Source organism: Aspergillus heteromorphus, assembly GCF_003184545.1.
Source record: "Aspergillus heteromorphus CBS 117.55 chromosome Unknown BO70scaffold_20, whole genome shotgun sequence".
Lineage (NCBI taxonomy): Eukaryota > Fungi > Ascomycota > Eurotiomycetes > Eurotiales > Aspergillaceae > Aspergillus > Aspergillus heteromorphus.
The window spans coordinates 1-15,201 of NW_020290425.1; the positions used below are offsets into that span (position 1 = coordinate 1).

General features: G+C 27.9%; 2 protein-coding genes across 2 annotated transcripts; one reads left to right on the forward strand and one right to left on the reverse strand.

The window, feature by feature from the left end:
- Positions 1-3,796: 3,796 nt before the first annotated feature.
- BO70DRAFT_411099 (RNA methylation protein TRM112) lies at positions 3,797-4,649 on the forward strand (the record flags this gene model as incomplete). Its single annotated transcript, XM_025547271.1, has 2 exons — positions 3,797-3,982; positions 4,047-4,649. The coding sequence occupies 2 exons, from the start codon at positions 3,797-3,799 to the stop codon at positions 4,305-4,307; spliced, it is 447 nt and encodes a 148-aa protein (XP_025397519.1). The 3' UTR covers positions 4,308-4,649.
- A 116-nt stretch (positions 4,650-4,765) lies between these two features.
- Positions 4,766-8,730, reverse strand: set1 (histone methyltransferase SET1). Its single transcript, XM_025543638.1, has one exon. It carries the CDS (start codon positions 8,552-8,554, stop codon positions 4,829-4,831), a length of 3,726 nt encoding a protein of 1,241 aa, XP_025397520.1. The 5' UTR covers positions 8,555-8,730; the 3' UTR covers positions 4,766-4,828.
- Between the last annotated feature and the right edge of the window lie 6,471 nt (positions 8,731-15,201).

Here is a 15,201-nt window from a genome sequence, read left to right on the forward strand (position 1 = left end):
TATTAAAAACTTAATATTTATAAATTTATATAATTTTCTAATTTATAATTAAAAAATTAATATAATAAACTAGCTAATAAAAAATTTCTAAAAATTTTTTATAGATAATTTCTAAAATATATTTTTTTAAGAATTCTTAAAATATTAAAAAAGATTTTAAGACTTTTATTATTATTTTTTTATATATATTTAATAATATTATTTAAGATCTTAATTTAAAGTTTCTATAAAAAATATTAATTATAAATTAAATTATATAAATAAAATAAAAAATATAATACTAACTTTAAATAATTTTTAAAAAATCAGAATTAATTAAAATATTATAAAATTAAATACTCTAGCTAAATTAAATTTAGAGTTTAGTTAAGATTATACTAAATATTATATTATTATTAATAATATTATTAATTATTATATCTAATAATTAATAAATAAGATTATATTTATATAAGACTAATAGAATAATTATAACTAGATTTTTATTAATATAAAATCTAAATATTAATTAAAAGTCTAAAAAAATCTTATAATAATCTATATCTTTTATTAAAAAATATTTAATTAAATTAAAAAATATTTTCTGATTAAAGCTAATTTAATAGTTTATTATAATTAATATTTATTTAATATTTAGAAATTTTAATAACAGCTGTATATAAATCTTTTTAAATAATTTTATAAAATATTTTTTAATTTATGTTTAATTAGAAGAACTTAACTTTTAATAAAAAAATAAAATAATAAAATTAATTATTTATTTAAATTAAATATATTTAATAATTTAGAATAATAAATAATAGATAATTATAAAATATAAAATTTAATTTTAAAAATCCTATTTATTATAAATTATAGAGATTTAGAAAAAAATAATAATTAAAAAGATTTATTTTAAAAAAATAAATAAATATTTATAATAATTTTTTTATTTAATATCTAATTAATTATTTACTTAGATATAATTAATAATAATTTCTTTTTATAATTTTTATAAAAATAATAACTTATAGAACTTGTTTCTAAGTTTTTAATTTTTAAATATTATAAGATATAAAAATATATAATATAATAAATATAAAAGATTTTATTAAAAAATAATATATTTTTTTAAAAACTGTTTTATATTATTAATAACTTTTTCTAATTAAAATAAAATAATAATTTTTTAATTTTTATATAATTTTTAGAAAAGATTATTTTCTATTATTAATTCTAAAAAATAAAAAACTCTTTTTAAAAAATTAAATATAAAATAATCTTTTAATTCTTTATAATATATATAATCTAAAGATTTAGAGAAGAAGAAAAGATCTAACTTAAAAAGCTTATTTTAGTTTAAATATTATTATAATTTATAAAGATCTAAGAAATAAAAGAAAAAGATTTAATAATATTTTTTAAAAATGAATTAAATAATTATAATTAATTTATAATTCTAAAGCTATTCTATAAATAATATATATAAAAAATAAAAATAAAAAACTTTATAAATATAATTTATTATATTTTAATATATAGCTAAGATATTTATTATATTTTATTTATTTTAATAAATTTAATAAATAAAAATTTATATCTAAAGTCTAGAATTATAAAATAATCCCTTTTTCTAAATAAAACTACTTAAGATATAATAAATTAAGATAAAAAATAGATATTTATAAAAAGAATTTATAAAAGCTTTTTATAAAATATTCTATAAGAGCTGTAATATTATAATATAGATTTAATATATCTTATTTATTTTATTTATTTATTTTATCTATTTAATATATTTAATTTATTTAATTTATCTAATTTATTTAATCTACTTTATTCTAATAATTTAATTATTTATAATTTTCTTAATTATTTATTTATTTTTAATTTTATTAATAGCTTTTTAAGCTATATTTTATTTATAAATCTAAAAATAGTCTGACTTAGAAGAAATAATAAAATAAAAATAATATATTTATTCTTAATATTTTAATTAATAATTAATATATAATTTTTCTAATATTTTATATAATATAATTAAGATATATAACTAAAATAAAGTAATAATTATATATTTTTATATATATTTTTTATTATAAAAATAATAATTTTATAAAAAGCTAAATTTTATTAATATAACTAGAATTTTCTTATTATTTTTAATAAATAATAATAAAAAAATATTAATTTTTTTTAATTATATTTTTTTAATTTAAAAAGCTTTTTTTTATATATTTTTAGATAATAATAAAAATAGCTAGATTAATAATTATTTAATCTAAATATATTTTAATTATATTAAAGCTTAAAAAGATATAGTAGATAAATCTTAATATTAAAAATAATTAAAATAATTAATTATCTAGTTTTTAGTTATATTATAATTAAATATAAAAATTTTCTTAATCTGATTATAATCTGATGATTAGATATAAAAATTCTAATTAACCTTACCTGATCTGGCTGTTAGCCACTCTATTAATTATATATTAAATATAGTCTAGCTATATTAATTAAGATTTAAAATATAATTTATAAATAAATATAGAATAATTCTTTAAATTTAATTCTAAAACTTATATTTTATAATTTATTTAGATCTAAATATACTTTTTGAGAGATTGGTTTTTAACCTGTATTTTAATCATTAGCCACTCTAATTGTGGCCTGGTATATAAATAGTCTCTTCTAGTTATCTAGATTTAGATCTTATTAATAATCTATTCTATTACATGTCCACTGCCTAGTTGCGTCTGTATAAAAACTATTTAATATTTTTTATTAAATATTTTTATTTTCTCCAACCTTTATTATGTACAGGCCTGTTTAATTAAGTATTATTAGATATATTTTTTTTAAATTTTATTAGCTTATTCTTAAAACAAAATCTTTTTATTTTTTAAAAAATTAATTTCTCTTCTATAGCTAGCAGACTGATGCTTTATATTTAAAATACTTATAATATAATAAAATTAAATTAAAATCAGAGATCTTTTAATATAGTGAATTATTATTATTCTTTTTAAGAGTTTAAAAATTAATTAAGATTTTATTAATATCTGTTAATTATAATACTAATAGTTTTATTAAGATATATAATTTCATAAAATAATTCTTTAAATATTATTAATTATTATTAATGAATTATTTTTTAAAATAAGTAAGTATTAGCTTTAGATTATTTTATGTTATATTTATATTTTTTTAAACCCTCTTTTTATAGTATTAAATTATAAAAATGTTTTTGTAGAAATCTCACAAAATTCATTAAGATTCTCTTATTTTCTTATATATTTTTATTATATATTCTTTAAGAAAGAGCTGATTTATAATAATTTTTAAGATTATTTATAGTAATAATACTTTGTCTTAGTATTCTAGCTCTAGAAATATATTTTTAAATATAATTTTTATAAATAAAAATATAATAAAAAGAAATAAAAGATCTAAATATTACAATTAAAGATACTAATTATTTCTTTATATTATAATCTTATATTAGGGCTTATAATAAAATAATATAAAGCTCTAAAACCATTTATTATTCCTGCTAGTAACCGTGCTCCTTAGCAGTCTATCTGCCGTGCTATGTACAGGGCTATATATCACAAAAGATGAAATACCACAAGAAGATAAGATGGTTTCTGGACCTGTGACTAACCAACCCCAAAGGCACCGGTGGGTCAGCCAAGCAGCGCTAGTAGGGCAGGTAACAAGTAATTCTATTTTCTTTATACTACACTCTTCTATAAGGCATAAATTGGTCTTATTATCTTCCTAGCTCCAAGCACTCAAAAGAGTCAAATCGACCAGGATGAAACTAATTACAGTCAACTTTCTAGCTTGTGCGGTGAAGGGTTGCAAGACAGCGCCTGCGTCATATCCACTACATTTTCAAGATGCTGAACTAGAATTGCAAGAGCTTGAGTTTCAGCCCAACTTCATACTCAATATTATCCCTCGGATTGACTGGGATGGATTGCGAGTGATGGCGAACGAGGTGAATTTCTTCGATCCGATACCGACAATATACTGCAAGTATTATTTTCGCTGACCTGACCTAGCTCGGCTTCCCTACAATCCCCGATACCAAGCCGGAAGGTGATGCTCTCAAGGATGAGCAAATTTTAAGAGATCTTCATAGGGTACTCTTAGAAACACAAGTTGTGGAAGGAAAGTTGTGTTGTGGCAACTGCGGCCACGAGTACACTATCAAGGAAGGAATTGCGAATTTTCTCCTTCCTAGCCATTTGGGTCCGACGACCCCCATCAAAAAATCTCCTGGACTGTTGCTGACCAAGCCTCTCGCACTTAGTTTGAATTGACACGAATGGTGTGTTTTAAATCGGCCCTGTTTGATTTCAAACGCTTTTTGTGGGTAAAAGCAGGCGCCCCTTCGCCCCCCCCCCCCCCGCCTCCTCTCCTTCAGTGTCAAGACTGCCTGCAAATTATGCGACAAATTGGCGGTCAGCGCTGATGCCATCACCATCCGCCTCCGTATTGGGAGATAAATATTCGATTTCGATCTATTGGTTCGGATATTTGTTGCTATTGGGGGTTACATCGTTGGAAAAAGTACGTGTCTGCCGGCCGCTTGCAGGTCATTACATCTTCCGAACAAAAGCCATTGCACACATTCCCTTATGAATGAGGCAAATTTGCAGACCAACACCACAATAGATTAGAAGATGGGATGGATATAAGAGTTTTGAAAGACCAAAGCTCTGTGATATGCGTTTATCGTGCCTTAGTATAGGAGTCTCAGTTGAGAAACCCTTTGCATCCGGTCGAGCCGCAAAGGCAAGGAATCCTATCATCACTATCCCACTCTCTTTCAAACTTATAGTCATAGGTCAGCTCCTCGTCTGTTCATTGACTTGTTAGCACACTGTAATTTCCCCCAGAAATGTATATATCGGGTTGGCTTGCCTCGTTCAATGTCTCGTAAAGCATATATAACGATCCTCTTACTACCGTCGACTTTGATTATCTTGGCAGTGCAATTTGGGGTACAGCTATGGTTGATAAACCGCGCAATCCCACCTCGCTTTGTGGCGTCGATAACAGTGTTCTCGTCGATACGGAAAAGGTAACTGCTGCCGATTCCGCTCTTCAAGTACTGTCTTTCTCTCATGTCTGCAACTTGCTGCCTGACCTTTTCGCCCACGTATTCAATGATCATATCATTCGCGGATATATTCTCCTCTGCATAAAGACCCCAATTATGGATAGCCGAGCGAGCAAAGCGAACTGGCTTCTTTCGCTTCTTCAACTGGTTGAACCGGAGAACATCTCCATCGCCACTCGGAGTAGGTAGAGCTTGTTTTTGAGCGTTGATATCGGCAATGAGACGCCGATTGTTGACCCTTGTCGACCTGGAAGAGGACTTGGATATTGTTTTCGCAGCAGCAATCCTCGCAGCCTCAGCAGCAACAGTGTGCGGGTCACTTTTTGCTTTAGCCTCTCGCTCTTCACGAGCCCTCTGGACCTTGATCCGGTGCGGCAAGTATTTTGATTTCTCTGACTCGAGAATCCTTTTCCTTCCTTCAGTCCTAGCGGCGCCCGTTGTATTCAAGACATAGTAACCGTCAATGGTAGTCTCTTCTCGTACTGGTCCAGTCTCTCCAGGGCGATTAAGTGCTTTGATTTCTTTTTGTCTCCACGCCCAAGCTGGGAGGTTCCCAACGTTAGATCTCGCCACTCCCTCCAGCACGTCGCGAAGGAAGCGCAGATCCTCTTCGTCCTTGATTAGATTTTGCCAGCCATCAAGATCTAGCACAATTGCCTCATCATCCTCCACCGTGGAACGAGGCTCGTCATTTGATACTCGCCACTCGATTTCTGTTCTCGCATCTTCTCGCTGCTTGTTACTGTCGATACCTTTATCTGAGGATAGCAGACCGAACCGGTCATTCCCGATGTCTTCAATTTCCACTTTAGGACTCCGCGAGCGTATAAGAGCTGCTTCATGTTCTTGGTTGTCTGACAAATTGCCGTATTGCGAGACTAAAATATCTTTGTCGGTCAAGGAAAGGTCATCCACCGGTGCAATATGACCACGAATGTCTTGAAGACGAGACGGCGAGTGTATTCCGACCTGATTTCCTTGCGATACTTCTACATCTTCCACGCCAAACAGCGCATCATCTTCTTTCTGTCTCTTCCGTGCTTTGACTTTCTCATCATCTCGTTTCCTCTTGCGTAACTCAGGGGTCAGTTCCCTGTTAACTTGCTGCAGGTCTTCGCTGGGCGAAGTGCGAGAAATAATGTGGTCGCCCAGTGGAACTAGATCATGAGATCGGGTGTCCCCTGATTGACCGTCCCTGACAGACACGTCCAGCATATCAGAGACAAATTCATCAGTGCCATCTTCAGAGTCCGAGGTCTCTGAGCTCATTCGACTTGGTGCACGACTGTCTAATTCCTCAGTGTCTCGAGCAAAAGGTGTCCTCTGCTCTTCGTCCGAATCATCCACATCATGTAGTTGTTGGAGTCGGTGGTAAAGAGGCCTAACCTCTTTTCGTCGCAGGGGCTGCTTTCGCCTCTCGTCCAAGAAAACAGCATCTGTGCGATCAAGTCGACGAGACTTCCTGATTCGTGGGAGTGCAAGTATATTCAGGCTAGAAGAAACCAAAGGATGCCGGTTGTTTGACAGGTCGGAGCGAGAATCCGGTGTGCCAGCTGTGCTATCGACATCAATCCGGAACATAGGTCGTTTCGCTCCCTCGGGATCCGGGATACCTAGTATTTTCCTTTTCGCCGCATGGCGATCGGGATCGAGATAGTCGTACAAGGCCGGTGCAGCAATGCGAGACTTCACATCCTCCAAGAGCTTATCTCTCAAGTCGCGGATGATTATTGCTACCACCTCCTTGCAGGGGTCAAGATCAAGTGCACGCTGCCTTTTCTCCTCCTCAACATCCAATTCTGCTTCTTTTTTCAACCGTTCCCTTTCAGTTCGCTCTCGCTGTTCAGCCTGTAGTCGCTGAGGGCTCGGAGAGCGCTCATAATTGGGATTCCCATAGGGCTGGCTCTCCATATTCATGATATATGTGAATAGAGGTTTCATGTGACACATCTTGTAGCAACGTTCAGTTTCCTCTTCACCGCGCCTCGAATTTTCAAAAACGATGAAATACCCCGTTTTATCGCAACGGATATCTTTCCAATCAAATAGTTTCAGCCTCTTTTTTAGGTGTGGAACGGTGGTACTCAGAACTGGTACATAGCAGTGGGCGATGAAGATATACGGGTCACGCTTGATCTGGCACAATATGGGAATCTCTTCAACCAACGACGGCACCACGGGTTTCAGGAAACTTGCCCTAGGCCCTTCAGGTATCGTGATAGACGGACGCAACGAGGATCGCCCTGAAGGACCTCTGGGCGCTGTTGGAGGGGGTTCATTGTTCTTTGCCTGGTGATCCGCTTTGGGTTCTTCTGTAGTTAGGAGGTTGTGCTTGTATCCCATTCTCTGCGAGTCAATTGCCCTTGTGACTATTTTTTCTGAGACGGCACCATCACGGTCTAATTCAACCCTGACCCTGCGCGTTCCAATGCGCTGCTCTTTCTTGCATTCATAGTAGGCTCTCCTGGCCGCGTTCGGCGCTAGAACAGGCCCCCCTCCTCTGAATGATGCACTATCCTTGTACTTAACAGAGCATACTCCGAGAAACCTGCCCGTTATGGGATCTGTGCGGTTATTTATTTCGGCGATGTCCCCAAAGCTCGAGAACAATGCGTTAATTGGAGCAATTGGTGTCAAGGGATCGAAGCCAGTAAGCACGATCTGTACTGGAGGTCCAGGCCCAATTGTCGTAGAAGCATCGTACGCCCAGTGTTTCAATGAGTAGGGAGCTGGCCGATATTTTGTCTTCTGCTTGCAACCGGCGCCACGGGAATAGTTCGAGATCTTTGTACGGGGGTCAGACGGTCGATCATCTTCTCCACTTGTCACAATTTCCACGTAGCGCGCTTTTCTTCGCTTTTCTTTGGAGGTTCTTTTCTCGGTATCAGGGTCGTAAACCAATCTCCAGCCCTTGATACTTTTAGCCATACGACTCTGTGATCGCGGGGTCTGTGGGGTTTGTAAAGCAGGTGTAACAGGCTTTAACTCTTCGCTCTTGGAGATGATCGAGCTGTCTTCCATCCCGTCTGTCATCTTGGTGCGGAATGGACTAGGCCTTTGAGGGGGGGAGGACTCTGCATTAGTGAGTGGTGTAAGCGTATCAAGCCGTGTTTCACTGCCATATGCCGCGTTTGGATGACAGGCAGATGAGCGGAGAGCAGTAGCACTCATGCTGGTAGAGATCATGGATCCATCACCTTTGACATCAGACGATGCCTTCTGTTCCTCTTCACAAAGCCTTGGCGTCAATTTCGCGCATGGACCGACAATCGTCGAATCATGGATTGCCGTGGACTCCGATGAAGGTATAGTGCCTTCATCACCATGCTCTCGTTCACTATGGGCTGTAGCACGAGGCAGTTCCCGGTTCGTTTTGCGCCTCTGCTGGAGAACTGACGGTGCTGTTGGAAAGAAGTCTGCAAAGCCTGCCGATGAGCGCGACATATTGAGAGGCGGCTAGAAGCCAAAACCACAACAGTTGCAACCACTGGCCAGCATCCTTGACAGTCGTCTATCACTTGGTGCGAAAATATATTGCCAGGTAATTATCCTGAACCCAGGGCGGTAACGAGGGGAGCGGACAGGGCGGGTAAGAATGAGAATGCTCGGGCGGGAAGCTATGATGGCTGAATAAAGGTAAGGAGAGAGAGAGGAAGGGCTGGGGAAATGAGGTCCAAGAAAGAAACTTGGGAGAGGAGAGGATAAACGTGGTATGGAGTATTAGGCATAAACAGTCTTAATTTCCCCGTACTAGCGAACCCCTACCAACGCGACAGGAAAAGCAGGCGACTCATAGCAGGAACATGGTGTGGTGAATGGGAAGGGGGGTGGGAGCGTAACAATTTTGATAGAATTGCAGTAAATCGCCCAATGAGCGCACCTGCTACTTCTAAAGTAAAATAAAGAAATGAGAGAGGGAGAGAGAGAGGGGGAGGGGTGGAGGAAAAAAAGATAGAGAAGAGAGAGGCCGATGAAGTGTTCTTGATCAAATGGTCCGAAGGCCATTGTGTTCTTACCATAGTAATATTTTTGTTCCTGCTTTTACGGTCGCCTCTCCAAACATGGCTTCAGAAAGTAGAGCACTAGTAAATAAATCCACCAACCTTATACCTCAATTACTAGTTCCAGGCGCAGTTGATACTGGTGGATGGAGAAGCCAACTATTAAGACATTAACTCCTAGTCGCTTGCCCATCCGCCTGGGTCAGCAATGCCGTATAATATGCTTATTTGTAAAAATTATATATAAATGAATCGTTTTATATACTTATGGGCACCGGGTATACAAAGTGTTTTTGATAATAGCTTAAATCTTGGAACTTGAACTTACATCACAGCCTATAAATCTTACAAATACACTGTCTATAACTAGTCATTGTTACTGCGTAGTTACTCTTCATAACTAAAGTATTATAGCTGGTAGCCGCTACTCTGTACTATTGGGAGCCGCTACAACCATGCTGGCCTGGCCCCATACCAGCCTTTGCTCATGTTCTACCTTTACTTAAGCTATGCCGCAATGCCTGATGAATTGAGTGGCATGACACCTTAAAGTTTATACTAGGAAAAATGTCTAGAGCTGCTCACCTGGTATTGATTTTTGCCGGAAAGGAAAGCCTTCCTAACTACGAGGGCGGAGGATGTCGCTACAGCGGCACCCAGCGACACCCTACTCGTTGCCTGCTCTGCCAGGGCACTTTAGCCGACGAGGGTATGGAGTAGATGGTTCTAGTTACGCACTGTGTACTTACTGTATTCACTTCATCTTTTCAGTTAAGAGGTTTGTAGTTTATTATACAATGATGCCAATACATATGTAGGGAGCTGCTACAGCTACCCCAGGCTTGCCCTAACACAACCTTTGCCTTCCTGACTAATCGACATACCGCCTTCATGTACATCACTTCTCAAGCAAATCAGTTTAGGTACGGAGTACTCCCTACTCGTCGTCTGCGCTGCTGCTTGACCGGCCTACACCCTCGCGGGTATTGATCGCCATATAAAAGGTACTAGTTCATGGACGGAAGGTGATTCGTGGACCTGTGGCCGACCCGCCCACACACATCGCGAGTGTGGGTCGGCTAAGCACCGCAGGCGACGAGTTGGAGTTCTTCAGCTCCGAGTACTAGTAAAGTACTAGTACTCTCCCTCCGTATGCACGCGCAGTAAATCTCGTCACATGATACAATTCTTAACATAGTTATACTTCTTAAAGTTTTCGGTGTCCTAGTGTTTGACGCAGTAGGCGGTAAAAGGGAAAGTGGGTGGCCGGTGTAGTGCCTAGGCAGGCACGCGGTAAGGATATCTCGCCTAATAAAAACACGTGCAGAATAAGCCACTAGAGACCTTCTGCAACGGTTATTTACATTTACAATTAATATATTAGATTAGCATCAATTTCTTAGTAGCCCGCTAAGGCCTAATCAGAATAAATCTCTGTGATTAATTACCTGTAACTTGTAAGATATATAAATAAAGTATAATAACTAGTATTTATTCTTTAAAGAATTAGATCTAGTATATAAATTATTAAATAATTAGTAATCAGTAGAAAAGTGAAGTGGATCCTCAGGGGTGTAGGGGCTTCCGGATGCTTCACTTGTACAAAGTCTAAGGTGCAGATATAGAAGACTAGTAATAGATAGAATAAGTACTTCTTAATATTATAATATTAATATTCTAAGTGCTTAATAATTTTTATTTAGTAATTATTAATAAATTTTTTATAAAAATTTATTAGTTTATATACTTACTTAATCAGAGATAGAATAATTATATTTTATTTTTAATAAATTAGAGATAAAATAATCTTTTATTTATAAATTTAATTATATTATATTATTTTTCTTTATTTAAAATATAATTAATTTTTTAACTTAAAATAATTAAAATAAGTATAAATTAAAGATATATTAAATATCTAAAAAAAATTAAATATATTAATATATTAAAGCTAATTTTTCTACTTATTTAATTAAGTCTTAAATTTTTAATAAAATATATCTAACTAATCTATATAATTACTTTAATTAATTTATTTATTATTATATTTTTTATAAATAAATAGATAATTTAAATCTCTTTATTTATAATATTATTATAAATAATATAATATTAAATAAATATATATTTTATTTATTAATAATTTACTAAATTCTCTGTAATCTTAATAGCTCTTTTAGGCTTGTCAAAATACCGAGCCCGAGCAGGTTGGGAGGAGTCAGCGAGCCGGCTCGGCCGAGCCCAGGACTTATTAAGATCAGGCCCTGCCTGTCTGTGAGTTTTATAGCTAAAATATAATTTATTTAATAGATTTATATTAAGATATAATTTAATAAAAAATTTTTTAATTTTAATTAAATCAGATTAAACTACAGCTTAACAGCTTGCTAAGATTTTTATATAAATAATTTAATATAAATAAAATAATAAATTCTTTTTTATATTTTATTAATATTATTTTATTATAATATATAAATATAAATATAATTATATATTTAAGATAATAAATATATTTTTATTATATTATTATAAAAAAATTATTTAAAATTATAGATAATAGAGTTTTAGTTAGATATTATATTATATATTAAATAATTAATACTTAACTTATAATATATATATATATTTATTACAAAGATCTGTTATAAATTTACTATAAATTATAATAAGTTTTTAAAATCTATTTAAAATTAGATTTAAACTAAGTATAAATAATCTGTTTTATAACTTTTATTTATTTAAAATTCTTTTTTAATTATTTAATATTCTTTATTTTTAATATTTTCTCTGTTTTTTTATATTATATTAATTAAATTTTTTATTTTTTATATTATATAAATTAAGTCTCTTTTATCTTTTTATATTATATTAATTAAGCTTTTTTTTTTTTATTAAATTTATTAAAAATATTCTACTGCACTAGATAAAAGAATCTAATTTTTTAATTTTAATTAGATTTAGTTTTTTAATTTTAAATAGATTATATCTACTTCTTTATAAAAATATTATAAAAAAAAAATTAAAATTATAATAATAATTATTAAAGAGAATATTATAAAGCTGATTATAATTTTAAATAATAATATTTAAAAAAATCTAGATAGTATTTATTTAGATATAATAATTATAAATATTTAATATCTAAATTCTAACTAATCTAATAATTATAATTAAGAAATTAATTATAATTATATTATTAAGCTGCAGAGGTTAATAATATCTAATATTAAAAAATTAAATTAAAAAATATAGATAATAATAATTTTTAAAAAAAAGAATTAAAAAAAATTATTTATTTATATTATAAAATAAATTAAAAAAAGTAATATACTCTGTTCTTAATTTTTTATTTAAATTAATATTATATTAAAAACTCTAATAATATTAATAAAAGCCAGCAGATTAAATATATATAGCTATATATTAAATAATAAAAAAAGATTTTTAATATAATTATTTTAATATAACTAGATAATATAGATTATTTTTATTTAAATATTAAATAATATTATAAGAGAGCTTTAAATATATTATTTTATTAATAAAATAAAAAAATAACTAAGAAAACAAGAATAGATATTTTAAATTTATAATAAAAATTTTTAAAAATTAAGATAAAAAGAAAACTATTTAAAATTAATTTTTTATTTATATTAATAATCTTAAAACTATTATTAAATAATAGATTTTTTTAATTCTAAAAATCTTATTTAAAAAATATATACTGCTCTTTATATAAATTAGAATAAGATTTAAAATTCAGATATAGACAGTATTAATTTATATAAAATAATAATTATATAATATATAAAAAATCCTAATAAAAAGAATACTCTGATTAAGATAATAATATTATAATAATAATTTAATTAAATTCTTAATATTAATATTAAATAGATTAATTATATTATAAATATTCTATATTATACAAAATTTTTAGAATAAATTCTAGAAATATTATTAAATAATATATAGAGTAAAATATTTTTTTTATAATTATAAATAAAATAATTATTATAAAATTTAATATGATAAGTATAGTAAAATATTTTTTTTTAATATTAAAAAAACTAACTTTAAATAAATTTAATTTAATAAGATTAATAAGTTTCTGAGTTATAATTCTAAGATATTTAATAAAATTATTAATTTAATAAATAGTAAAGACTAGAATTAAATTTTTATATTAAAAAAAATTAAAAATTCTATTATCTTATAACTATTATTTTTCTTAATTATAAGTAATTATAATAAAAAAAAACTTAAATTATAATCTCTTAGACTATCTATATTATAGAATTATAAAATAAATATTTTTTATTATTAAAATTATTAATTCTTTTTTTAATATAATATTAAAAATATATAAATCTGATTTTCTGAAGAATTTCTTATAAAATAAATATTTATATATTTTTAAATATTTTTTTAATTATTTTTACTAATATATCTATTATAGCAGAAATAGATAATTAAAATTAAAAAAATAAAGAAATTATTTATTTATATTTTAAAAAATATATTTTTATAATATAATTTAGAATAAAAATATTTAGAAAAAGTCTTATATATATTAAAAATATTTATTTAATCTTTAAAACTTATTAATATTCTACTCTATAGTTTAATATTAATAAAAAATAAAAAATAATTATTATTATAAAAAAAATTTAATAAAATAGATTAATCTTACTTCTAACTTTATTAATAAGTTTTAGACTTAAATTATAATTAATTCTTAATAAAAAAATATTAAACTGAATAAAAATATAAATAAATTAAAATCTAATTTTAGATAGATTTTATTAATTTATTAATATATTATAGCTGAAAATATTTTTTATAGAGATTATTATAATTTAGAAGAATTTAGAGTAGAATATCTATTTTAAATAATTTAAGTTTAGATATTAATATAATATTATTAAAAAAGTTTTTATTTATTTTAATTTTATTCTAGCTAATAATATATTATTCTGAAATAATATTAAAAATATAGTATAATCTCTAAATATTTATCTAAAATTAGAAATTTACTAATTCTTAATAAGAAAAAGAATTAATTAACTGAAGTTTATTTAAATATTTAATAATTTAAATTAATTAAAGTAAAAATCTAATAATCAGAGAAATTAAATCTTTAATAATAAATATTATAAAAGAATTTTTAGAAAGTTCTTTATAATTATAAATACTCTCTAATTATATTTAGTAATTAAAAAAATTATATTTAATATTTTAAAAATTAGATTTTATTATCTTCTATTTAATTCCTGTAAAGTTATTTATCTTATTTATAATATAATATATATAAAATTATTTAAAATTAGTTCTGAATTATATTAATAATATTATAAAGAAAATAGAATAAAATAATAAATAAACTTAAGAAATATATAATTATATTTCTTAATTATAAATAAAATATTAATTTTAATAATTATACTAAAAATCTTTTAATATTTTTATTAAATAAATAAATAATTAAGAATATCTTTAAAAAATATAAATAATACTTAGACTTTTATAATAATCTCTTTTATATTAATTCACAGAGTATAAAAAAAGCTTTAAGAATTATTATTCAGCTTATAAAATAATATATACTATAAAATAATAAAAATTATTATTTTATAAATATAAAATAAAAGATATATTTTTAATTTCTAGCAAGAAATTAAATCTAGATAAAATATTAGATTTTAATAAAAATAAGATAGAGTTATTAATATTGAGTCTGGCTAAAAAAAATAAGATAAAAAATAAAAATTTATTAAGAAATAAAGAAAAATTAAAAAAAAAATAAAGATAATCAGAAATATAAGATTTAATTTTAATTAAAAAAAATCTAATATTAATAAAAAAAATCTAATATTAACAAAAAGAAAAATCTAGCTTCTGCTTTAATAAAAGAAATCTAATTTTAATTAAAAAAAATAAATAATAAAAAATAAAACTTTATTTTAAGAATATTTTTTATATAATTCAGAAAATAAGCTAGTATTATAAAATTTTTTATAATTTATTATTAATTTTTAGTAACTATTTTTTTTTAAATATATATAAATTTATATTATTATAATATTATTT